General features: G+C 44.6%; 1 protein-coding gene across 4 annotated transcripts in view; it reads left to right on the top strand.

Annotated features, from left to right (window-relative positions):
• Positions 1–944: 944 nt before the first annotated feature.
• atp2b3b (ATPase plasma membrane Ca2+ transporting 3b) overlaps positions 945–25,711 on the top strand; it is a 47,364-nt gene continuing 22,597 nt past the window's right edge. For 3 of the 4 annotated variants that reach the window (XM_068598487.1, XM_068598490.1, XM_068598489.1), the window contains exons 1-13: positions 945–1,182; positions 5,096–5,890; positions 14,233–14,430; positions 14,843–15,100; positions 15,857–15,982; positions 17,490–17,615; positions 19,995–20,036; positions 20,160–20,324; positions 20,803–20,874; positions 22,158–22,300; positions 23,975–24,107; positions 25,034–25,143; positions 25,316–25,450. In XM_068598487.1, coding sequence (XP_068454588.1) covers positions 5,644–5,890; positions 14,233–14,430; positions 14,843–15,100; positions 15,857–15,982; positions 17,490–17,615; positions 19,995–20,036; positions 20,160–20,324; positions 20,803–20,874; positions 22,158–22,300; positions 23,975–24,107; positions 25,034–25,143; positions 25,316–25,450 — 1,755 coding nt within the window. In that variant the 5' untranslated portion in view covers positions 945–1,182; positions 5,096–5,643. Of the gene's footprint in view, positions 1,191–5,095; positions 5,891–14,232; positions 14,431–14,842; positions 15,101–15,856; positions 15,983–17,489; positions 17,616–19,994; positions 20,037–20,159; positions 20,325–20,802; positions 20,875–22,157; positions 22,301–23,974; positions 24,108–25,033; positions 25,144–25,315; positions 25,451–25,711 lie in introns of all 4 variants that reach the window. The other variant, XM_068598488.1, reaches the window with a different exon arrangement.

The raw sequence follows: 25,711 nt of genomic DNA, 5'->3' as shown, positions 1-25,711 counted from the left end.
TGAAGGTGTGGTTTCAGGGCTTAGGAGAACACTTTTCTTTCCGACTATTTATCTATAGTCCAAACTACTCTGCTGAAATAAAAGATATATAGACACACACTAATGAACTTCCTTTCAGGACTGGCCAAACTAGCAATTTGGAAAACAAGGAAAAAGGGGTGAAGGGTCAGAGGACGTGAGTTGGATGCTGACAGGACTGCTGACTGCCCGCCTCAGGGTGGAGTTTGGTTTTTACAGACTGACAAAAAACACAGAACTCTTTGTGAACATTAGGGCTCTGGTTCTGAACTTGTGATTTTGTGCTCTTTGTTTTCTTAACTGTTTATTTTTTTATTTTGGAAATTGTTGATAAACAGTAACACCGTAAATTGAATTGATTTAATAATAAAGACAATCAATCTCTCTCTCTCTCTCTCTCTCTCTCTCTCTCTCTCTCTCTCTCTCTCTCTCTCTCTCTCTGTCTCTCTTTCTTACTCCCCCTCCCTCACTCTCTCTTCCCCTCCCTCTCTCTCTCTTTCTCTCTCCCTCCCTCTCTCTCGCTTTACCCCTCTCTCTCTCTCCCTCCCTCTCTTTCTCTTACCCTCTATCCCCCTCTCCTTCCCTCTCTCTCTCTCACTCTCTCTCTCCATCTCACTGCCTCCCTCTCTCTCCCTCCTTCTCTCTTTCTCCCTCCCTCCCCCTCTCTCTCCCTGTCTTTCTCTCTCTCTCCCTCCCTCTCTCTCTCTCTCTTACCCTCCTTCCCCCCTCTCTCTCCATCTCCCTGCCTCCCTCTCTCTCCCTCCATCTCTCTCTTTCTCCCTCCCTCTTGCTCTCTCCCTCTCTCCCTCCTTCCCACCCCTCTCTCTCTCCCTCTCTTTCTCTCTCTCCATCTCCCTGCCTCTCTCTCTCTCTCTCTCTCTCTCTCTCTCTCTCTCTCTCTCTCTCTCTCTCTCTCTCTCCTCTCTCGCCGCAGAACGCTGTGTAACCGTCAGGTGACCGTGCGGAGTGGACTACTCATCCCGTCGTGGTCTCTCATCCTTCGGACTCCAGGCAACCGGAGCCCTCCCCCCCCTCCCTCCCTCCCCCTGTATAGCTCCTCTCATCCGGCTCGGGACATTTTCTGCTCCACGCACACGCAGATTAACGGGATTCTGTCTCCCCGCTCGCGCGCTGATGCTGATGTCCTTGAGCTCGGCCTGCACGGTGAGTCGGTGAGTCCGTCCGTGCCCGCGTGCGTGACTGTTATTTCCCCCGGGCGCCCGAGCGCCGATGTTGTAGGTGAAGATGCGCCGTGATTCCTTCCTAGCATGTAGCACGGGGTTTTAGGGACTCGGCGCGTGGAACAAGGCCGAATATGGCCCGGCTCACCACAGGCCTGACACCGCTACCCCACAGGAGGGCACGCCACAGCGCCAAGGCACGATGACGGAGCCGTGGAGGCTGTGCGCGCGTGTGTGTGCTTGTGTCGGGATAATGGTACCCATCATCCTTGCATCCGCTCGTGTCCCGTGCAGCTTGGTGGAGGGCTGCCCTCTCCTCTTGGTGTTCCCGGGCTAGTGTGCACCGGGCTACAAGCTACTGGGTATCAGTTGCGTTGTTTGTCTCGGGTTCGGCGCGTCGCAGCTGCAGCGCGGAGCTGCGGGGGGTTGATCCGGTCCGGCGATTATCTGCGGCCGCGGGACCTTCCTACGGCGCCCGGTCTCAGGGGTTGAGTCGGGCCGGGCCGGTAACCTTGCGGAGGGACATAGGGGGGCATGTGGCGCACCATAGGCTGCTCTCTCTTTCTCCTCCTTTTTTTAGTAGGCCTACAGTGTAGTTACTCGGCACCAATCAGGACCTCCTCCTGTTGCCATGTATGTGATGAGGAGGAGGAGGAGGAGGAGGAGGATGATGAGCAGAGGGATGAAGCCTGGGAACGTCTGAAGGTGACCAGGAAAGGTCGTTTTGTGTGGGAAGCCCTTCATGGGCCAGTCCTGTTAAAGAGCACAGTATGCTGGCAGTGTGTGTGTGTGTGTGTGTGTGTGTGTGTGTGTGTGTGTGTGTGTGTGTGTGTGTGTGTGGATGTATGTGTTTGTGTGGACGTGTGTGTGTGTGTGTGTTTGCATGTGTGGAAGAATGTGTGTGTGTGTGTGTGTGTGTGTGTGTGTGTGTGTGTGTGTGTGTGTGGATGTATGTGTTTGTGTGGACGTGTGTGTGTGTGTGTTTGCATGTGTGGAAGAATGTGTGTGTGTGTGTGTGTGTGTGTGTGTGTGTATGTGTGTGTGTGCGTGTAGAAGAATGTATGTGTGTGGATGTGTGTGCTTAAGATTGTGTATGTGTGTGCGTGTGTGTGTTACATTACATTTAATTTAGCTGACGCTTTTATCCAAAGCGACTTACAATAAGTGCATTTAATCGTGAGTACGAACTCAGAACAACAGGAATCAGGGAAGTACAGTTCCTTCAACAAAGTCAAAGTACAAAGTGCTATCAGTAAGAGACATTTAAGTGCTACTGCTGCGCTACCTTCCTTATTCAAGGTGTAGTCGAAAAAGACGTGTTTTTAGTTTACGACAGAAGATGTAGACACTTTCTGCTGTCCTGATGTCAATGGCGAGCTCATTCCAACATTGAGGAGCCAGGACAGCAAACAGTGGTGACTTTGTAGAGTGTAAAGCTCACGGTGACAGAGCTTAGTGAGGTCGTGGGTTGGAAAGCCTTTTCCTGGAAGGAAAAGTAGTTCAGTCTTGTCAGGGTTAATTTTCAGGTGGTATGCGGACATCCACTGAGAGATATCAGTCAGACAGGCCTGTGTGTGTATGAGAGTGCATGTGTGACTATAAGTGTGGGTGTGTGTGAGAGTGTTGCTTTACATTTCATTTAGCTGACACTTTTATCCAAAGCGGCATGCATTTTTGCTCTATACACTGTAGACACAGCAACAGGGAGGACACATCGACATGGACTGTGTGTGTGTGTGAGATTGTGAGTTTAAGTGTGTGTGTGTGTGGCCTTGGGTGGAGGTGGATCATGGATCATGGCACAGCATCCCTCAGAGTGGACCGGTCTCATCTGGGACTCTTTCTTCAGTCACAAGCCCTTCCCTTTGCCAAGCTGCCACCATCATCATCCACTTGCTTGAATGTGCTCCACAGTTAATGCAGGCATCTCAGCCCCGTTGGCTCCACACTTCTAAGTGTGCTATTCCCGCGGTTGATCTCCAGAAGTGTGTCGCTGGCGCTGAGCCAGATGCAAGTTCTCCTGCCACAGGTGACCCTTCAGATGCCTGTCGAAAAGTAGGAGAGCAGGTGCACAGGTCGACCGCGGATGGAATACTGACACGTTCACACGCACAAATTGTGTGCACAAAGAGTTCAGTCGAGGGCCCACAGATGCACACTTCCTTGTTAAGTTGCACATCCAGCTCACACAGTCACAAAGCATGCGAGGCCCAGCTGGCCTACAGTCAAGTCCCATGAGGGCCTTCTCCCCCTGGCGACCCCCACGCTGTACCCTCTTCAACTTTCTTGCCTCCCCGTTGAAGGGGAAATACCTGAGGAAAAAGAGGGGACACTTTATCTTGAAACAAAAAAAATAAAACATTACTGCGACCCCCTGAGGGATGTGTGCAGAGCAGCAGGGCCACATTCAGGATAAATGGGCCGGCCGCTGAGGGTAGTGGTGACCTTTTGTCTGAGGATAGTGGTGACCTTTTGTCTGACTCTTTTCATGTTCAAACACACTGTCAGCCATACGGCCCCCACCCTCTTACTTTCATTTTGAAAGCAGTGTATGACACATCTGTGTGTGTGTGTGTGTGTGTGTGTGTGTGTGTGTGTGTGTGTGTGTGTGTGTGTGTGTGTGTGGCATGGCATTGCAGTGATCATGTAAGAGATGCCTCTGGTCTGTTGGTGTCTTTTTATGTATTGCACATTTATAATGCGTGTATCCTGTGGCTAAACTGTGTGTGTGTTTTTGTGTGTGTGTGTGTGTGTGAGAGAGAGGGAGAGAGAGGGAGAGAGAGAGAAAGAGAGAGAGAGAGAGAGAGAGAGAGAGAGAGAGAGAGAGAGAGAGAGAGTTAGGAAGGCATAACCAATTGTGTAACAACATTTTTTGTGCAATTTATGTAATGCAGCACACACACACACGTGCACTGTGCACATCAGAGTTCTGACACAAACAGAGAGACACTTCAGAGCTAGTTGCAATAGTTGGGAGGCTGAGCAGAAGAGCGTGTTTCTTCTTGCGTGAGCGTTATAAAATCAGACAGAATCAGTGAGTAAGAGGAAGAAGATGCACGACTGGCTGAGTAAATAAATGATTGCAGTAGCAGGAAGCAGACACACAGGGATAGCAACAAAATGAGGGAATCCGGTAGGAGAAAGCGATGGTAAAATAATAACAAGCACTGAGACAAACCAAAAAAACAACAGACGGTAAATCCGTTTAGATAGAGTAGACAGATAGAGAGAATAAAGATGGATAGATGGGAGGGCAGGCAAATAAGAAAAGATGGAGCCAGAGGAAGCTTCAAAGGCAGAGCAGGGTGACTCAGTCATAAACTAACACTCTCAGTCAGGATGGAGGCCGGCAGAGAGGGAGAGAGGAGAGATGAGAGAGAGAGAGGAGAAAGAAGAGAGAGAGAGAGCATAGAGAGGAGAAAGGAAAGAGAGGAGGGAGAGGAGAGAGAGGAGAAAGAAGAGAGAGAGTAGAGAGGAGAAAGGAGAGAGAGAGAGAGGAGAGAGGAGAGATTAGAGAGAGAGGAGAAGGAAGCGAGAGGGGAGAGAGAGGAAAGAGGAGAGAGGGAGAGAGGAAAGAGGAGAGAGAAAAGAAAGGAGAGAGGCGAGAAAGGAGAGAGGAAAGAAAGGAAAGAGGAGAGACGAAAAAAATCTCTAGGAGCAGTTCTCCACAGCAGCACTTCCAGTATTCTGAATGGCCGTGCGCTGGGGGGGGCATGCATTTATCCTCCTCACTTTATCGATGTATTGTCGTGTAGTATGTAATGTATTGTATCATGTTTGGACCCATGACTGTATACGTACTTCCTGTATGAAGTTAGATCAAGAAGATGCAGTGATGCTAGCCACTTCTGAGTCCAGTCTCAGCTTGATGACGCTGTGTGTCTTCTCTCTCTTAGCTCCTGGTGGTGCAGCAGTAGCTCCCTCTGAACCGGATCCACTTCCTGTCTCCGGCCTTCGCCTCGCCCGCCCCTCTCTCCATCTGCCCATCGCCCCTCTGCCCCCGTCTGTGAGTCTGTCCATGGACCGGCCGTGACCCTGGAGGGAGGGGGACAGAAACGAGGAAAGCGCGGAGTTGCAGAGGAGTCGGAGGAAAAGAAAGCTGGATTCATTCAGACCTCACGCTTCTGAAGCCCTGCCTGCTGTCCTTGATCCCCCTCAGCCTCCTCCTCCAGTGATGGAGGATTAAAGGAGCAGTGGGAGGCTAGGCCAAGATAGTGAGGAGAAAGAAATAATCAACCAATGCCCCTCTATTGCCCTTCAATGAAATTAAAAAAGGGTTGAGGTGGGATTATGATTACTCATTTTTAAATAGGAAATAAAGACAAGCCGAGATTCTCACAGTTGAGCACATGAACAACGCTCCACCGGGCCAACGCCAGGGGAAGTGAGCTGAGGGCAGACGACAGGAAGAGGAGGAACAACAGAGAAACACAACCTGACTGACATGTCAACAACTGCCACCATGGGGGAAATGGCAAACAGCGCGGTGGAGTTTTACCCCAAAGGGACGCGAGGCGTGGCCGGAGGAGGACGGGCAGACGGCGGCCACGCAGGGGGAGACTTTGGGGTCACGGTGACGGAGCTCACGGAGCTGATGGAGCTCCGAGGGCCCGATGCCCTGCAGAAGATCCAGGAGAGCTACGGAGACACAGAGGGGCTCTGCCAGAGACTACAGTCCAGCACCACTGAAGGTGAGCAGGCATGAGGGAAGGAGGGCCGGGGGACTGTCGCAAAGGAGATTGGTTGATGGATGAATAATGGCTTGCTGGATGAATGGATGACAGCACATTTATGAAGAGACAGATGGATACATGAATGTGTGAAGAGACTGCTGCCTATAGCTGGATGAATGGGCCAGTAGAGTGGATGCATGACTGAGAGGAGTGGAAGGAGGGATGACATTGTACTCTTGGTGGAGTCACACATTAACAGCACCGCCTGAGGGCCGTAGCTGCAAACTGGGTCCGAGCAGCCGTTTGATTTCTACAGTAACAAGCTGACAAAATGTGTTGATGACCAAAATTGAATGAATTCTAGTTCACTCATGCATTATTACGACATAAGTAGACTGGATTACAAGCAAATGCAACAATGCTACTGCAGTGCAGCACATCTCAGGCAGAAGGAGGCAGAAGGAATGAAAGGACTTGGAGGGACTCCTGGAGGAGCTGACTGGTGAACGAATGATGGGTTATAATGGCTGAATGAATGGGAGCTGGTGGAGTGAATCCATGAATGGACGAGGGAGTTAAAGTTGGCAAGGATTGACTCGAATCTCTGATAGCACACCAACAGTTACAGAGTCTGTAATGTAGAGAAACTTCTGATTGTTGTCATTGTTTATATATCTACAGATATATAAATGTATAGACCCATTTATGACATGTATATGTAACATTAAAGTCACATTATATATATATTGCATGATTTATGGAGCAGTGAATTTGATAAATTGTATATCTAATATGTAAAGTGCTTATCAGAATTCCCTAGCTAGCGCCCCTCGCGGCCTCTCGCCAAGAGCACTTGTCCGGGAGGAGAGCAAACGGTGCTTGAGTTAGCGGCTGTAGCAACTCAAACTCAACTGGATAAGCCCAGCGGCCCTGGGGCCCAGCATCCCGGGGGCCCAGCATCCCGGGGGCCGGCCCAGCGGCCCTGGGGCCCAGCGGCCCGGGGACCAGCAGCAGCTCTGGGTCCAACCTGTGTAACATTATCATCAGAGAGCGGAGCGATCCTGAGTTGCTGCCGCTCTGCCCCCTGGTGGCGAGTGGGGAGTGAGGCGGAGGAGCCGCGGGGTGCGCAAGCTAACTCTGCTCTCATTTGTCTTGCTTTATGTTTGAGTGTGTGGTGGTTCCCATGGTGACCCGGAAGTACATCGACCAAATGTTTTGCATTGACCTGAAAACAAAAGTTACATCCTTTTTTATTTTTAAGCTTCAATTTTGTTTTCACCATGTCCCTTCTGGGGCTCCGTAATTAATGATTTTTTTTTTAAATAGATTATTTTTGGATGGTCAACTAATCCATGAATTGACTAATCCTTTCAGCTCTACATCGTTCAGTCTATTTCCATCCATTCTATGACAAATAAAGAATAATAATTGGACCTGAAATGATTGGTCTTTCATTCGATCAACTTGAAAATGAATAAGAAATAGTTTAAATAATCCAAGAAAAGTATCAGAAGTAATTTATCAAACAAAAATGGGAAAGAAATGTCCAGCTTCCAATCAATGTAAATTTCTTTGGGTTTTGAATTGTTAATAATAATTAATCTCTAGTGGATATAATCATGTCTCTAGTGGATATAATAATGCCAACGAAAGACTTGTAATGACTTCTAAGGGTACAATGTTGTTTACTGTGTGTGTCTGTGTGTCAATGTGTATGTGTGTTTGTCGAGTGTGTGTGTATGCATGTTTGTGTATGCATGTGTGTGTATGCATGCGTGTGCATGCATATGCATGTGCGTGTGTATGTGTGTGTGCATGCCTCTGTGTATGTGTGTGTTTGCATGTGTGTGTGTGCATGTGTGTATGTGTGTGTGTGCATGCATGCGTGTGTGTGCGTGTGCATACGTGTGTGTGTGTGCATGTGTGTGTGTGTGTGCGCATGTGTGTGTGTGCCAGCGTGTGTGCGTGTGTGTGTGCATGTGTGTGTGTGCATGTGTGTGTGTGTGTGTGCATGTGTGTGTGTGCCAGCGTGTGTGTGTGTGTGTGTGCCTGCGTGTGTATGTGTGCATGTGTATGGGCATGCGTGTGTGTGCCTGCGTGTGTATGTGTGCATGTGTGTGTGCATGCGTGTGTGGGCATGCGTGTGTGTGCATGCGTGTGTGTCACCATGCGACACCCACTCCTTTAACTAGCTTGTAGCCTAGCGACACAACAGAGAGAAGTTGTCAGCAAGAGAGAGAGAGAGAGAGCGATGACATAAGTGTGAGATGGAGGAACAAGAGGCTGAATGGAGGAGGAAGAGTGTGAGATGGAGGAAAGGTGAGAGAGTGGGTGGGTGTTTAGTTACAGGAAGTCTGTGTTGAGTGTTGCTACTTTGATACTGGAGCTGGTCAGGAACCAGTGCAGCAGGTCCCAACAAACCAGACATACACAGAGTCACGCGCCTGCAGTCCCCACAAAGCCTGCTTAGCACGCAGCTAACGGACATACACTCCGTACGGGACAGGGACACACAGCTCATCCAGCCAACGGTCAAACCCACCTCGTAGAAACATAGTGTCATTACTCAGAACTGACAAATCATATAAACCATTTACTACAACAAAGAATACACAAAGTCACTACGGACGTGCGGTGAGCGCTGTGAGGTTACCTCATGAGGAGCACTGGGCCCAAACAGGAAATACAACGTGGCCCTCTTCCTGCGGCCCCCGCGGCCTGCTCCCCCCACCACCCTAGGCCCCTGAGAAGATAGATAGATAGATAGATAGATAGATAGATAGATAGATAGATAGATAGATAGATGGATGGATGGATGGATGGATGGATGGATGGATGGATGGATGGATGGATGGATAGGACCAGAAGAAGGTCCAGCTCAGAGGGACAGAGACAACATGTCTTCTAGTTTACATTTGTAGTCTCAATCCGCATTTGTATTACTATACTCATTGTTTTTATTCCATCTTTATTTTTTACATTTGTATCGTGTGATTCTATTTATATTTTTATTGTTGTGCAGCTTTTCACCGAGACACATTTTTTTGTACGTGCAACGTACTTATTTTGATTCTGAGATGATAATGAGCCGTAAGTAATAGATATCCCATCAAACAAGTTTGTATGTTATTTACGTAATCTTGAATGAGGAAGTATAAAGACAACAGCCTGCTCGTGTGAAACGAGTCAGTGTGGATCTGTTTGTCACCAAACAAGTTACGGCACTTATACCAAACCCAATGAAGTAGATTTGTTTCCTGTAAAGATGGTTTATTGAAAAGGTATTTTGAAAAGAACTTATGCATGTAACGAGTGGAAATTGACACGTGTAAAGAAAACCCATAAAAAAAGTGTTTTGGTATGATGTCATACCTGACTGCAGTAAAGGTCCGTGTGGTGCGCAGAGGCCTGCTCACTGTTGGGAAACCATCTGCTCGCACACGTCCCTCAACTGGAGTTCCAGTCTCACGTCTCAAGTTGCTCCTCAGACGGCAGGAAGAAGAGGAAGTGTAGTCCGGATATCTGCTGGCTGCACCAGAACCACAACAATACAGCCCGGGCACCAGGCGCTAGTCTGGCGTCAGAGCGATTCGTGGGTTCTGACCTGCAGACCGAACCGAGATTTGGATTGAAAGCGGCATCCTTCTCTAACCATCGTCTACCTGGGCTCCTGTTTGTTCAGGCCATATTCACTCTTACATGTTACACAGCATAGCATCCGTACATACAAGGCACAGGGACGTCATACTTCAGCTCTATGGATGAGCTGTTGTGCTTGGTCCTGATTGGCTGTAGTCCGTTTCCCACTGCTGACGTTGCAGATAATAGAACACAGAATAGAATATGTATATAAAATGCAATCAAATGAGAGGAAATGATTTAGACTTTGATAAAAGTTATTTCCACGCATCCTCCATTATGTCAGCTGTGCTGATGTCAAATAGCGACGGGCTCAGGAGAAATAATGATGTCATAGTAAAAGCTGCAATCCCATAGTCATGTTTTTTGCTTTCATTTGAATGGGAATGATGATTTATATTCAATATGACACCACTTACAGCATTGTTCAGGTCTCCCCTGGTCTTTTAGAGGGTGCAATGCTGTGCAGCCGTTGTTTTTTAAATTCATTTCTAATTTGACCTTTATTAAAACCAGATAAAATCAGTTAAGAACCAATTCTCATTTACAATGATGACCTGGAGGCAGCAGCACAGTCCACAAGAGGCACAAATAACAACATAATTAATTAATACATATATAATAATAATAATAAATAAATACAAATAAAAAATGAAATGGAAGGGAAATGAGGGGTTGTCAACAAGTACAGCAAAAAAATCATTTCTATATTGTTTACATGTATCATTGCCTTCATTAAACAGGTAATTCTTCTTTGCTCTGTCACATCGTATTCTGTAAATCCAAAGAGCGAGTCAGAGCCCATCAAAGCGCTTTAGTAAATAGACAGTTGTCCCCCCGGCAGTAAGAGAATGACTGGGAGAGGATTCGCTGTTTTATTGTGTCCTGCTTTTGTAAGACGTGAACGCTGTATGGATAAACAGAGCACCCTCGCGCTCATGTGGTTTTTACGCAGCTTAATAAACCTGCAATGGCAGCGAAAACCCTGATTTTACAAGAGAAAACTTCTGCGCTGGATGTGGAAGTCGTCACAGCGACGGCACGGTAACGCGGAGTGATGCATGAGAGCTGTGAGGAGACGCCATGCATTGACCACACGGAGGTTCATACGAGACAACAGAAAACATATTCCAATAATGAATATTGCATTTCCATTGCGGTTAAACTATAGGCCTTCAGCGTGAAAGACAGACAGGAACTCGCTGCGTCTGATCTGAAGCGTTTGACAGCACAACTAAAGCTGCTGTCTCTTCTTAGGTGATGACAATGAAAGGGATCACAAAGGAGCAGCATGAATAGATAGATTGATACAACGATGTGCGTATATACAGGAGGGAAATAGACAGCAGGAATGCATATTATGTTGCAACACAAATAGATATGACATCTGTCATACGATACACAGAGCAGAGTGGGGTTAAACCAATACAGAACGGGATCTTTCCACACCCTCACTCACATGAGGAGACACAGCACTGCAGTATGTGACCATTACATCCACATCGAGGAGACAGACAGAGGAGGCGAGAAGAGGATGGGAAGGAAAAAGAGGGAATGAGAGAAAGAAGGTGTGTGTGTGTGTGTGTGTGTGCGTGCGTGTGTGCGTGCGTGCGTGCGTGCGTGCCTGCGTGAGTGTGTGTTTGCGTGCGTGAGTGTGTGTGAGGGGAAGCTAGAAAAGCTTGCCGCATTGTCAAGGACACATCAAGGAGAGATTGAGAGAGGGACAAAAAGAGAGGAGAGCCGACGAGAGGGCTGTGGAAGAGGATGAGGAGGAAGGGATGGGTGAGAAATAGAGAGAGGGAGGGACTAATACAAAGAGAATACAGCCCACTACGATTACTCAGCATAAGGCCTGTTGTGTCTCTCTGGCACTGAACCCTTTGAGTCTCATCCTGCCCCTCTACATACTGCTCCTCTACATACTGCTCCTCTACATACTGCCCCTCTACATACTGCATCCTCTACATACTGCTCCTCTACATACTGCCCCTCTACATACTGCATCCTCTACATACTGCATCCTCTACATACTGCCCCTCTACATACTGCATCCTCTACATACTGCCCCTCTACATACTGCTCCTCTACATACTGCCCCTCTACATACTGCATCCTCTACATACTGCTCCTCTACATACTGCCCCTCTACATACTGCATCCTCTACATACTGCTCCTCTACATACTGCTCCTCTACATACTGCACCCTCTACATACTGCTCCTCTACATACTGCACTCTCTACATACTGCTCCCTCTACATACTGCATCCTCTACATACTGCACCCTCTACATTCTGCTCCCTCTATGTACTGCTCTCTATATATACTGCACCCTCTACATACTGCTCCCTCTACATACTGCTCCCTCTACATACTGCTCCTATACATAGTGCCCCCTAAATACTGTTCCCTCTACATACTGCACCCTCTACATTCTGCTCCCTCTATGTACTGCTCTCTATATATACTGCACTCTCTACATTCTGCACCCTCCACATACTGCACCCTCTACATACTGCACCCTCTACATTCTGCACCCTCTACATACTGCACTCTCTACATACTGCACCCTCTACATTCTGCTCCCTCTACATACTGCTCCCTCTACATTATGCTCCCTCTACATTATGCTCCCTCTATGTACTGCTCTCTATATATACTGCACCTTCTACATTCTGATCCCTCTACATACTGCTCCCTCTATGTACTGCACCCTTTACATACTGCTCCCTCTACATTGTGCTCCCTCTATGTACTGTTCCCTCTACATACTGCACCCTCTACATACTGCACCCTCTACATACTGCTCCTTTACATAGAGCCCCTCTACATGCTGTTCCCTCTACATACTGCTCCCTCTACTACTCATACTGCTCATACTCTTCATCATGCCCCCCTCGTCGGCGGCTTCACACGCCTTTTGCAGCAACACGTAAACACACACAGGCAAGCAGACGCACACATAATCACTGATCTCAGCCAACTACAGCGTACAAATTGTTACTCCCCCTCTCCCCAAACAAGCAATCAAAAAAAAGAAAGGAAGCTCTGCTCCAAACCTTGCACACAGGAGGAATGACATCACATGTTGCTGGGCAGAAACCTGTTAGACACAGGAAGCCTGGACCTGATATCATGGTCACCATGGGAACTGAATTACTTATGGAGAGGTTGAAGTTTTAAAGATGGAGATGAGAGAGTTCTGAAGGAGGAAAGTTAAGTTGGAGTTAGCAGCCGAGAGTCACAGATCTGAATGTGTTTTTTTAACTCTATTACAGGAAAGAAAGATATTGTCTTTTAGATTTTGGCTTATTTTGTGGTGATTCTTGTATCTGCTGATGGTCATGTGGGTCTTAGCATGTCTGCTCAACACTTTACCTACACTGCTGTTTATGATGGTGAACCTGAACCATTCAAAGGTCACTGATTCACAGAATTATTTCTAAAATGAAATTAGCCAATAATATTTAAAATACCATCAAACCTTTGAATTGTTTTATTTTTTACAGAAATACATTGTATAGGGGTGGGGACAAGTATTTGTACAAAGAGTCAAAATACAGGTTTAGAAAGGCGGTGAGAGGCGATAAATGACTGTACTCTGAAAAGCTGCAACACCAGCTCTCTGCTTCTGTCTGGAGAGTCTCAAACAGATCACCAACTACAAGCCAAAAAAAACACTCCCTGATCGACCGCCGTCTGGCAGAAGAGCTGAATCCCTTCTACTGTCGTGGACTTCAGCGCTGCTTTTACCACCACCATCCCGTCTCTGCTGCATGACAAGCTCTCCCAGCTGCATCACAGACTTCCTGTCTGACAGGAAGCGGCACGTGAAGCTGGGGAAACACTACTCAGGCTCTCCCATCAGCACCGCTTCCCCCCAATGCTACGTTCTTCCCCCTCTGCTATTCTCGCTGTACACCGACAGCTGCACCTCCAGTCACCAGTCTGTCAAGCTCCTGAAGTTTGCGGATGACACCACACTCATTGGACTCATCTCTGGTGGGGACGGGTCCGCTTTCAGGTGGGAGACTGACCACCAGGTGACCTGGTGCAGCCAGAACAACCTGGAGCTCAACGCTCTGAAGACAGTGGAGATGGTTGTGGATTACAGAAAGAATGCAGTCTCTTATCACCCTGTGTGGCTCCCGTGTTGATGCTTTGGAGTCCTTCCTCTTCCTGGGCTCCATCCTAACCCAGGACCTCAAGTGGGAGCTGAAGATCAGCTCTATCAACAAGAAGGCCCAGCAGAGGATGTTCTTCCTGAGGCAGCTGAAGAAATTCAACCTGCAAAAGACAATGATGGTGCACTTCTACTCAGCTATTGTTGAGTCTATCCTCATCTGGTACGCTGCAGCCACTGCCAAGGACAAGAGCAGACTGCAGCGTATCATTTGCTGGGCCGAGAGGGTGATTGGCTGCAATTTGCTTCAAGACTTGTTTGCTTCAAGGACCCTGAAACTGGCAAGAAAGATTCTAGCTGACCCCTCTCACCCTCGACACCCTTCTTGCACTGTGTATATTATCTTATGTTATGCACCATGACAAATTCCTTGTAGGTGAAACATACTTGGCAATAAACTGATTCTGTTTCTGATTCTGATTGTTAACATTTCAGCCTTTCTTATTTATTTTTATTTTTCTCCCCTCTCTCTCTCTCTCTCTCTCTCTCTCTCTCTCTCTCTCTCTCTCTCAATCTCTCTCTCTCTCTCCATCTATTAGGTCTCAGCGGGGACCCGGCTGACATGGAGCGTCGGTCCCAAACGTTCGGCCAAAACTTCATCCCCCCGAAGAAGGCCAAGACCTTCCTGGAACTCGTGTGGGAGGCCTTACAGGACGTCACGCTCATCATCTTGGAGGCCGCTGCCATCATCTCCCTCGGCCTCTCTTTCTACCAGCCTCCCGGAAAAGAAAGCGAAGGTGAGGGCAGGGGCAGAGGAGGCAGGGGAGGATGGTTTGGAAGTGGGGGAGTAAGAACAATATAAGGGGAGAGGTGGAAGAAGTGACTGGGTTGAGAAGGGTAGAGGTAGTAATCTGGTTGGTTAATTGAGCACATGCCTCGAGAAAAGGAGAGTAGAGAGTCTTCCTGATTGAACTTCATTTAAATGCAGGCACTTGGCTCATGGCTCATACGCAAATGTCTTTGATATCAGTCCGTTTTTTTTGTGCCATTCATTTATATTTGGATCACAGATTGCTTTCCATCTTACATTTGATTAAAAAAACCTATCCGTATCCCAAGGTGGCTTACATATTTTTTGATTCAGTTGCGATATCATGACTCTGGCTGAGTACTTATCCACCCCCCTTCCTATCGCTCCCCTCGGCCCAGCTTGTGGAGACTTGTCGGGGTCCGCAGAGGATGAAGATGAGGGTGACACTGGCTGGATTGAAGGCGCGGCCATCCTGCTGTCTGTTGTGTGTGTCGTCCTGGTGACGGCGTTTAACGACTGGTCCAAAGAGAAGCAGTTCCGCGGCCTCCAGAGCCGGATCGAACAAGAACAGAAGTTCACGGTGGTGCGTAAAGGAAATGTCATCCAGATCCCTGTGGCTGACATGGTGGTGGGGGACATGGCTCAGGTCAAATACGGTAAGGAAACTGCAGCGACAAATAGTTTGTTGATTAATCAATTTATTTTGAGTTGAAAGATCAATTGTAATCTGAAGCAGTGGCGGGCCGTGGACTTTCTACTCAACAACATAGAGAAAAACAGAGGTGAAATCTGATTGGACAAGAAGCGTTAAGCAGAGCGCTTAAGCAGCCAAGCAGACAGACAGGGCAATGAGAAAACAAGCTATTAGTGAAAATAATTATAATACATTATATATTTTGTTAAAAACAATTAAATTATAAAATAGATATAACTTTTATTTACACAAAAATGAATAAAAGAATTCAAAATTAAATAATGTAATTTTAAAATAGCTATAACTTTGTGTTTGTGTTTATGCCAGCAGAGAAAGCTTAGCCGGCCCTGATGGCCCGCCACTGATATGAAGGAATAACAAATGAAGCTATAAGAAGCAAAACTGGTTAGCTTGCATGTGTCGGAGCAAAATGATTGTCCAGCTTTTACAACAGGACATTTGTGTTTGTGTACGAGTCAAAAAAACAAGACATAATGTGGCAATTAGTCAAGTTTAGAGATATTGGTATGAGTGTTCCCCATGTTTCACACTGTGCTTCAGCCCCTGCTGCACGCAGCTCTGCTGTTTCTTTAAGTTTTCTTCCTTTTTTCTCTCTGTTAAAGTTATTGGGAGGGAGTTTTTCTTGTTCCTATGTGAGGGTCAAAGGTCAGAAGATGTAGTACGTGTACTCAAAGTGGTCTGTGCTGTCTGTGTTCAGGGGACCTGCTGCCAGCAGATGGGGTCTTGGTCCAAGGCAACGATCTGAAGATAGATGAGAGCTCTCTTACAGGAGAGTCGGACCACGTAGGCAAGTCGGTGGATAAGGACCCCATGCTGCTCTCAGGTTAGTTTTCACAGGTTTGATTTACGGTGAACAAAATAACAGAAACACTTGGCTCTTTGTGTTAATGTTTCTCATGTGTGTGAATGCTAAAATGAGCATGTCTGGCACCAGGCTATAATGCAGGCAATTTATTTGTACAAGTAGTTAGATTTATATAACATGCATGCTGTTTAAGACAGAGTACGAACATTTTTTAAATGTAAATTGCTTATTGATTTCTATGCATTTGTCATGTGACTGTCTCAATTGTTGTTGGGCTTTTGTTATAAGCCCATATGTGCAGAACTCCAGGACACTCAAATCCACTATTCCATCTAACATGGGTGAAGTCTGAGGTTACAACATAATAATGTATTGATTTTGAGTTAAAACCAACTCTTTATTGGAAGATATTTGGAGAAACTAAAGGTAGTGGAACTATGCTAGCATGATGGCGGCGCAGATGGCATCCATCATGCTAGCATATTCCATGTACGTGTAAACCTACATGGCAATTAAAGCTGATTCTGATTCTGATTCAGAAGCTTACCAATAAGTTCATGAGAGTTCACAGAGTTCAAGGTTCAACTGCGAGGAGCTAGCCAGCATTTTACTTTAGTGTAAGCAAATGGTGTTGGAACCCATTCAAACTATTTCAACTAAAGACAGGACGATATCACCTGACTCAGCAATTCCTTTCTGCTTTGGTTTTGGGACTGTTTTGATTCTCTGTTCTCATAAACCTCCTTTCCAGCCATTTGGTAAACCTGCCTTCTACTAAACTGCAGGCAAACAAAGTTAGCGATCACCTGGTAAATCAAGTAGAACATTTATTAAGTTAAGAGCCAGACAATATTCGAAGGAGTTGGGGAAGACACTTGAATTTATAAGTTGGCCAGAACCACCACTCCAAAATAATGCTAAAGTTGCTGTGTGTCTGCTGGATGGGTTAGCACCTGTTAACATTTAGCATTTAAATAGGTGATAATATGTTTGTGTTGTGTATACTGCCCCAAATGTATAGTTGACTCTAAGTATGTCCATTAAAATATCTTTGTGACTTTTAAGAAAACAAAACACAAAGAAGAAACCTTTAGTACACATCTCTGTGTTTTCTATTAAATTCATAAAAATAGATCTCCATAACTTTAGACGAAAGCATTGTTAGGCCGATGATGAACTTTAAGACGACCAGGTATGCTACCTTTCAATAGCAAAACTAGACAAGCGTTCTACAAAACGTTTTGACCAAACTCCTCCTCATTGTGTGACCCACTTGCTTGATAAGTTGGGTTTATCCAAAGGGCTTAATCTTTTTTCAAATTTCATTTTTCTTCTGCCTAAATGATGATTTGAAATAGTAAAAGCAACACAGGCCATCCATAATATGTTCTGCATTAACAAAAGCTTACAAAGAACCTTGCTAAAAAATATCACAAGTTGTTAATTCATATTTGGGGATGCTAATTTGCAAGCGTCACTAATTTCTTAATTGAATATAAACTAGTCATCTATTTGGCCCTTTAAGGTACCCATGTGATGGAGGGCTCGGGCAGGATGCTGGTGACGGCTGTAGGTGTCAACTCGCAGACGGGCATCATCTTCACCCTCCTGGGTGCTGGAGAAATAGAGGAAGAGGGGAAGGAGAAGAAAGGTATGTGAAAGAGAGAAACCAGAGAGACACAGAAGATTGAAAGAATTTGTTTTTCTCGAATGAGAGAAAGATATTGTTGTTAAAGGCATCTTTATATATTTTTCTACTCATATTGCAAGATGAACAAGATATCAAAAAGCACAAATGGTTTGTTCTTGAAATATGCAATCCAGTGGGGGAAGAAACACAGAAAAGTCTTTCTCTTGAATGTCCACCATCTCCATGGTTAAATACTTCAAACTGCTCTCGAGTCAGTTAACATGTACTCACACACATGGATGGATAACTGAACGGGCCACCAGGCAAAAGGCACAGGTGTCCCTGAACCGTGGGCCTCAGAACCTCGGTTTGCAGCAATATTTCTGGTTAGCAATTCAATTAAACAACTACAAAGAGATTCATAATGACCATAACATGCAAAGCAACCACAAAGAGACTCTAAAGGACAATAAAGACATGCAAAGAACCTACAAAGAGACTCTAAAGGACAACAAAGACATGCAAAGCAACTACAAAGAGACTCTAAAGGACAATAAAGACATGCAAAGAACCTACAAAGAGACTCTAAAGGACAACAAAGACATGCAAAGCACCTACAAAGAGACTCTAAAGGACAACAAAGACATGCAAAGCACCTACAAAGAGACTCTAAAGGACAACAAAGACATGCAAAGCAACTATAATGAAACTCTAAGGGACTACAAAGACATGCAAAGCAACTACAAAGAGACTCTAAAGAACCACAAAGAGACTCTAAAGAGTCAACAAGACATGCAAAACAACTATAAAGAGACTCTAAAGGACTACAAAGATATGCAAAGCAACTATAAAGCACTCTAAAGAACCACAAAGACATGCAAAGCAACTACAAATAGGTGTTATATGACTAAAAAGAGACTCTAAACAACCGCAATAACACACAAAACAAATAAGGACAGTCAAAATGCCAACAATAAAAGACACACAAAGTTTAGAGAGATGCAAAAAACTAAAAGATGTTTTTTTTTTACACGTCCCGCTGTCATACAATCGGTCCATGGACATGTATATCACAGCCTGTGTGTAGAATATATTGGGTGCCTTACTGATTTCAAATAGGAGCTTCAACAGGAAGCACACCAGTTTAACCTCATCGATAATTCAGCCCACATCCTCTTCCCCCCTCTTGTTCTCATGCCCCCTCTCTCTGCTCATCCATTTTTCTCTATTTCTCTCCCTCTGTCTCTTGTTTACCCCACCGCTGTGCCCTCTTCCACTTTCCTATCCTTCCCTTTGCTCCCCCTGTTTTTCCTTCCCTCCCTTAATCTGAGAGAGTGAGGCTGCAGATTGAATCAATTATTGAAAGCGCCGGGGAGAGCGAGGGAGCCAGTGAGGTTCAGGCAGAGTGTTGGTTGGTCAATGCATGAAGCATCAGTCAGAGTAGAGCTGGAGACAACAACAGAGGCTACACACACTTTCAGAAGCACTTAAGTTTAATATCATTACCAGTGCACTCATCCATGTCTCTACCACTGCACTTCTCACAGATGCATGGGAATGTGTGTAGTACTGTTGGCATCTCAAAAAGGAGAAACATGTAAAGCCTCTTATAATACAGAAGTAACTCATGATGATTATGAAATGTATACACTCTTAACGCTTGTTTTCCAAAGTGTTGCACACTAGTATGTGTTGTGCTCAGTGCAGCAGCTCAGTGGGATCATTCAGTCATTTACTGTAGCTAATACATTATTCATACCACTTCTACAAATGCCATAACTTGTTCGTTTTTTTCCTCACGCAATGTGGGTTTGCTTTGGGATTGTATCATGTTCTCTTTGAGCTGTCTCTCATTTGAGATTGAGGTTATAATCTGTTCATCTCTGACATTGTAAATAGCCATCTACAAGTATCCTGCTAGCACAGTTGTGCATACAAACACATTCACTTTTCTTTTGTTTTCCCTTTTTACCAAATCCTCTCACGTGCCCCAAAACCTTCCTTCCTCACACATTCCCCAAACAGAGGACAGTACTCAGTTGCTCATCTCTACAGAAGCCAGTTTCAGCACAGTCACCAATGGTATGTGAGCACCAAGATGTCTGCCTGTCCCGCTCCTTTCCTCAGACAATGAATGGACCCCAGCACCCAGTGCAGTGAAAGTGACCTATGATGGACTTACACTCATGAAATATGTCTCTCAGCCTCTTGACCCCGTGTATGAAGATGTGTGAACCTGTATTATTCTTCCCTTTAGTATTGTTACTTTGTGTTTTTCTGTCTCTGGAAGTGTGTCTTTGGGTGTCATGAAATCATAAATATGAACAGTTTTTTCAGCATGTGAACACTTTCTATGTACCCATGTGTTTAAGTCCGCCTCCGTTTTTTTTTTTTCTCCAGGAAAACAACCTGATGGAGCGGTGGAGAACAATCAGAACAAAGGTAAAGGCCCCTGAACTGTAGATGTGCGTAGAATGTCTGGTTTGGATGTAGGAGGAGCTTACTTCCTCTGCAGATATGGTGCAGAAGAAAGCGTACATGTTTTTCTGTGTGTGTGTGTTTCAGCCAAGAAGCAGGACGGGGGTGTTGCCATGGAGATGCAACCCTTGAAAAGTGCAGAGGGAGGAGAGGTAGAGGACAGAGAGAAGAAGAAGACCAGTGTTCCAAAGAAAGAGAAGAGCGTGTTGCAGGGCAAGCTCACCAAACTAGCTGTTCAAATCGGCAAAGCAGGTAAAGAACCGTCTGTCTCCACTGAACATGAGCAGGTAGAGTTCTCTGTGAGGCGATGCGCTCTCTGAATGTGAGAAATGAATTGTGTGAAACTTTGCACATAAGGTGGCAAGATTCATGTTTTATTACTGCTCGATATCAGACATGTAAGAGATGATTATAAGAGCTGTGAGGGAAACCACAGGTAGAGGAGTGAGGTGAATGATGTAGCTCTTCATTCTCTTCCCCTCTTAGTTGACCATCAATTAATCATTTTTTATGTTTTTGTATCCCAAATAACTTATTTCCAAACAACTTACGGGCACGTCTTTGGTAAACACAAGATTTTAAGTGGTGCTTTTGTGGGATTCTTTGTTGAGAAGCTATAAATGGATTAGTTGACGTAATCATATGAGTGTTAGTTGACTCAGAATGTCTTCATAGATATTAGATATTTGATACTCTGATTGACAGATTCCTTTCTTTGAACCCTACACAGGTTTGGTGATGTCGGCCATCACCGTCATCATCTTGGTGCTGTTCTTCGTCATCAACACGTTTGTTGTTGAAGGTCTGTGTGTAAACAACGTCCTGAAAGGACACACATACTATCCCAGAATGCACCTCTTTCACTTCCTGCACTGTAAAATCTGATTAGTTAACCTTACTTGTTGAAACTTTGCAAACTTTGCCTTAAAAAAATAAAAAAATAAAGGAAGTTATTACAGGCAAGTAAAGTTGACTATATATGTTGTCCTAACACATGTGTATTTAGTGTAGTGTTACAGTAGAGTTTAAGTAAGTCAAAATAATGAGTAATGAGTACTTAAAACTTTACTCAGGAATGTACTTTTGACTAGTATAGCCTACTTATGAATACTATTTCAAACAACTACATTTTTTCATGTGAAATATACTTTGTTGTGTGTATTCCAAACAACACATTAGGGCTGTGCAGTGTACCGGTTCAACTGGTCCACACGGCATGAATCTTTAATATACCGTTGGTGCATAGCCAAAATCAACAGTTGTCGCTCTTGGACAGACAGTAAAACGTAATGTTCACAGCTCAGAGGTGAGAGCTCAGCGGCCTGAGCTACTTACCCATCAGGGTTCTAACTTTAGTCATGGTTAAAACCTTATAACAACAACTTATAACCCACAACTAACGCTTTTTATCCGTGCAAAACACCACGACACAACAGTTTGTGACACATAAACAATCTGTAACACAAAATACATTTATAAAATTGCACCGCCAAACTGCATGCTGGGTAAACAGTACCTTACTTACTGTTACTGCAGCCTCTTGCAAACCTTCAACACAGTTCTCCAGAGAAACAGTTGTTGGCTTTACAAACAGTATGTCTCTTAACACGCACTGCAAGTTTCAACACAACTTTGTTTAACGTCGCTTCTGCAGAAAGCTCGGTCATGCAGCGATCACTTGTAACTCAATGTTGTGTGCCCTGCGACCAAAAATGTGTTTGTCAACCTTCATGATGTGGCAATTAATTATTTTGAAGGTGACCTGACTAGCTCAGGGGGATGCGTTGTTGTCCTGTAACCACAAGGTAGCCTGCAGAGCATTAGCAGAACACTAAAGATTTTACACACAGTTATTGTTTGTTTGATAATTCAGCTTCTGAGTCAGCTAAATCCATTACATTACATTACATTAATTCACTGTATCTTGAGCGTGCAAGGACTAAATGTTGGCTTCTGCACATGCTCAGACAGTAAAGTTAACTCATTTAGTGTAAGTCTGGACCACTATTACATTTTACAGTCTGGATATTTCCCACTCTGCTGGGTTGGACTCTCTATCAATATGTCGTATGGTGTGTGTTACAGGTCACACGTGGCTGGCAGAGTGCACTCCGGTCTACGTCCAGTATTTTGTCAAGTTCTTCATTATCGGAGTCACTGTGCTGGTAGTGGCTGTCCCAGAAGGCTTACCTCTGGCTGTCACCATCTCTCTGGCTTACTCTGTCAAGGTAGACCCACCTATCCAGTGTACTGAATGCTTAGCAAATGGAAATGTAGACATTGCTGACAGTCACAGTCGTTAAGACTGTTACTGTCCACAGAGGCCCACTGGAGATAACCAGGTGTCCCCTCGCCTTTTCAAAATACTACTTTTACTCTCCTCCCTTTTAGTTCCTCACTGAAATCTCTCTAAGCTGTGCTTTATGTCAACATCCAGATGATGGAAGAGAGGCGAAGATAAAAATGTTGATACATGCGGTTCTGAGTTAAATTGTTGCTGTTCACTCAGAGCAGTACTCTTTATGAGCAGAAGTAAGAGCTCTTCCATTCAATTCAGTTTATTTTAAACAGCCCAAAATCACAAATTACAAATTCTCCTCAGAGTGATTTACAATCTGTACACATAGACATCCCTGTCCCGCGAAAACAGGGTGACAAAAACCTCAAAACTAAACTGATTAATGGGATTGGTCAGCACATTTACAAATTTGAATGGCCATTTTTGCCTTTATTTGACAGAAGACAGTGTAGTAATGGGGCCAGGAAAGAGAGAGAGAGAGGGAGAGAGAGCAAGAGAGAGAGGGACAGAGAGACAGAGGGAGGAAGAGAGAGAGAGAGAGAGAGAGAGAGAGAGAGAGAGAGAGAGAGAGGAAATAGCATTCGGACTGCGAGCAGGCTTAAACAACCTGTTTTGCTATTTCCAAAGTAAACAAAACCAACAGTGGGGTTTTAAACTCAGAAATTAACACTAATCTGTACAGACACTTAAACTTGTAAATTTGACAATTAGTGCTTTTGATTGTTTTTTGGTAACGAGGTGGATTATGTTGCACACTATTGCTTGTCGCTAAATGAGCTGCAGTTGTCTGAAAACCTTTTAGGGAAAATACATTTAAGAAAAGAGAATTGCAGCAATCAAAGCATTGATCAATTCCACTAAGTCTTAATTGGACATGAGTCATCTTATTCTTGTCATGTTTTTAAAACGGTAGAAGGCACATTTCAACATTTGCTATAATTTTAATGTCGTGGCTGTTTAAGTTGAACTGACTTTGTATTTGCTCGTCAGAAACATAAATTCTATCTCTCAGCAATCTTTTGCACCCAAAACGAGTTTGTCTTGTGATATGTTCATATTTGCCAGCATTTAGTCAAATAATCTGTTCAGTGTCCTTGCAAAGAGACTGTATTCGCTTGGTGACAGAGCAAGGTGCATTTGGGTTTTTAGCTACATAAGATAGTTGATGTTATTTTTTGTATAAAGTGTAAATGTGTAAAAGAAGAGGACCGATGATTGAGCCTTGAGGAGCTCCACACATCATGTTGGTCCCCCCAGACGCATAATTACCAATTATAAAGACAAAAAAGTTAATGTTGTGAAGATGGGATTGAATCCTTTTAGCACTGTGGCTGAGAGCCGAATATAGTTTTCATATTGTATGGTCAACTGTGTCAAAGGCACAGTTGATATAATAAAAGTGAAACTGAAATCTTCTAAACTAATATCATTCAGATGCACAATCAGAGCGTGCAGCTTATATATATATATATATATATATATATATATATATATATATATATATATATATATATATATATATATATATATTATATCCATCATTCTTGCCTCCCACCACACCCCTTCATTCATCCCTATGCTTTCATCACTATCTCATTTGTAGAAAATGATGAAGGACAACAACCTTGTCCGCCACCTGGATGCGTGCGAGACCATGGGCAACGCCACGGCCATCTGCTCCGACAAGACCGGCACCCTCACCACCAACCGCATGACTGTGGTGCAGACTCACATAGGTAAGCAAAAAGTTATGAAATACATAAATACAAACTCTGGGTGTAGCTGGAGAGGAGAAGAGTTTGTGGTTCGTCCCAGCTGTATGGCAGCTTAGCTTTTCGTGGCGAACTGGGTACGTCAGATTACATTACCGTTAGAGACATAAGGCCACTCAATCCAAGATGCCTCTTATTACTGGCAGTGCATCAGGTCCAGATACTGGATCAGCTTCTGTAGAAGAGATACTTGGGCCGTGGAGGACGATACTGTTTTACTAATCGGGAGCTGGACTACAGTGGGTGACTTTGCAGATGTATGCATGTTGTTGATTCAGACTTTGCTTTAAAACACTAATTAGTTCAATTGTCCAGTTATCCGTCTTTTACAGTATCACTTAACTTTTATTTGTTTGCAAAAATAGTAAAACATTTTTTCATAGTTGTTATAGTAAGGTATATTTGTTTTAGTATTACAAAAACAAAACTATGTACAAATAAATAGGATGGCATCGCTTCCTTTGTCACTTGTAAATCCAGTCCTTATAAAGAGATTACAAAATTACATTTTCTTTTGTTTTAAAAGAATATGCATCAATGATGGACATGATGAGGCTATAAAAAAGAATCCCTCTGAATGCTGAGCATTAAAAACTGGAAACAAGTGGAATAGATCTTCCTCCAGTGAGTGACACAGCTGAGCAGGAGGAAATCTCTTTCTCATGAAGGATTGGTTTTGTTCATACTTGACTGGGAAACAGTTTTTTAGACTTGTCAAAGCTCCTCCGAACTCTCAGGGGACATAGAACTAAGCTTCCTATTGATAGCAGGTTCATCTATTGCTAGCTACTTCCATTTACAGGTCACAGACGGGTCAGCGTGGGCTTAATGTACAGAGATTAAAAAAAGATGTATATTCTGTATGTGTAAGTGAGCTTGTTGTTGCCCAGGTGATGTGCACCACCGTGTGGTCCCGGACCCTGGACAGATAAACCCCCGGACACTGGATCTATTAGTCAACGCTATCGCTATCAACAGCGCCTACACCTCTAAGATCTTAGTGAGTCATGCACGGACAGAGATCCCACTCTTCTGGCTTCATCGCTTCAGTAGTCCTGACGTTTTTAAATGTCATCCTCTTTCTTTCCTCTTCCCTCATCCATCTCTCTTGTCTCCTTATCTATCTCCCTCTAATCGCCCCTCAAACTTGATTCCGCCTGTCTCTGTATCAGCCACCTGATGTGGAGGGGGGCCTGGCTAAGCAGGTGGGCAACAAGACTGAATGTGGCCTTCTGGGGTTTGTGTTAGACTTGCACCGAGACTATGCCCCGGTCAGAGAGCAGATCCCTGAGGAGAGACTGTACAAGGTAGGGAACCATGCACCACATCCACCTTCACCAGTTACATTGTTTTTTTTTAGAATATTGATATACATCCTGCATACATATTTCCAAAATAATTGATGGATATATAACTAAAAAACGGTAAAAGAATTGAACATCAAACCACTACATATTTTGGCAATGTCCTTTATTATATGAACACATTTGATATTGCAGTTTTAACCTTTTAAAAACCAATCTCTCCAATGAAAATTGTGTCATGATATTTAAATGGATGCTATTTAA

This window comes from Clinocottus analis, unplaced genomic scaffold (assembly GCF_023055335.1).
Source record: "Clinocottus analis isolate CAN_PGR_092001 unplaced genomic scaffold, fCliAna1.0.p SCAF_4, whole genome shotgun sequence".
NCBI lineage: Eukaryota > Metazoa > Chordata > Actinopteri > Perciformes > Cottidae > Clinocottus > Clinocottus analis.
The sequence above is the reverse complement of the archived record's forward strand: the minus strand, read 5'-3'. Positions and strand labels throughout refer to the sequence as shown.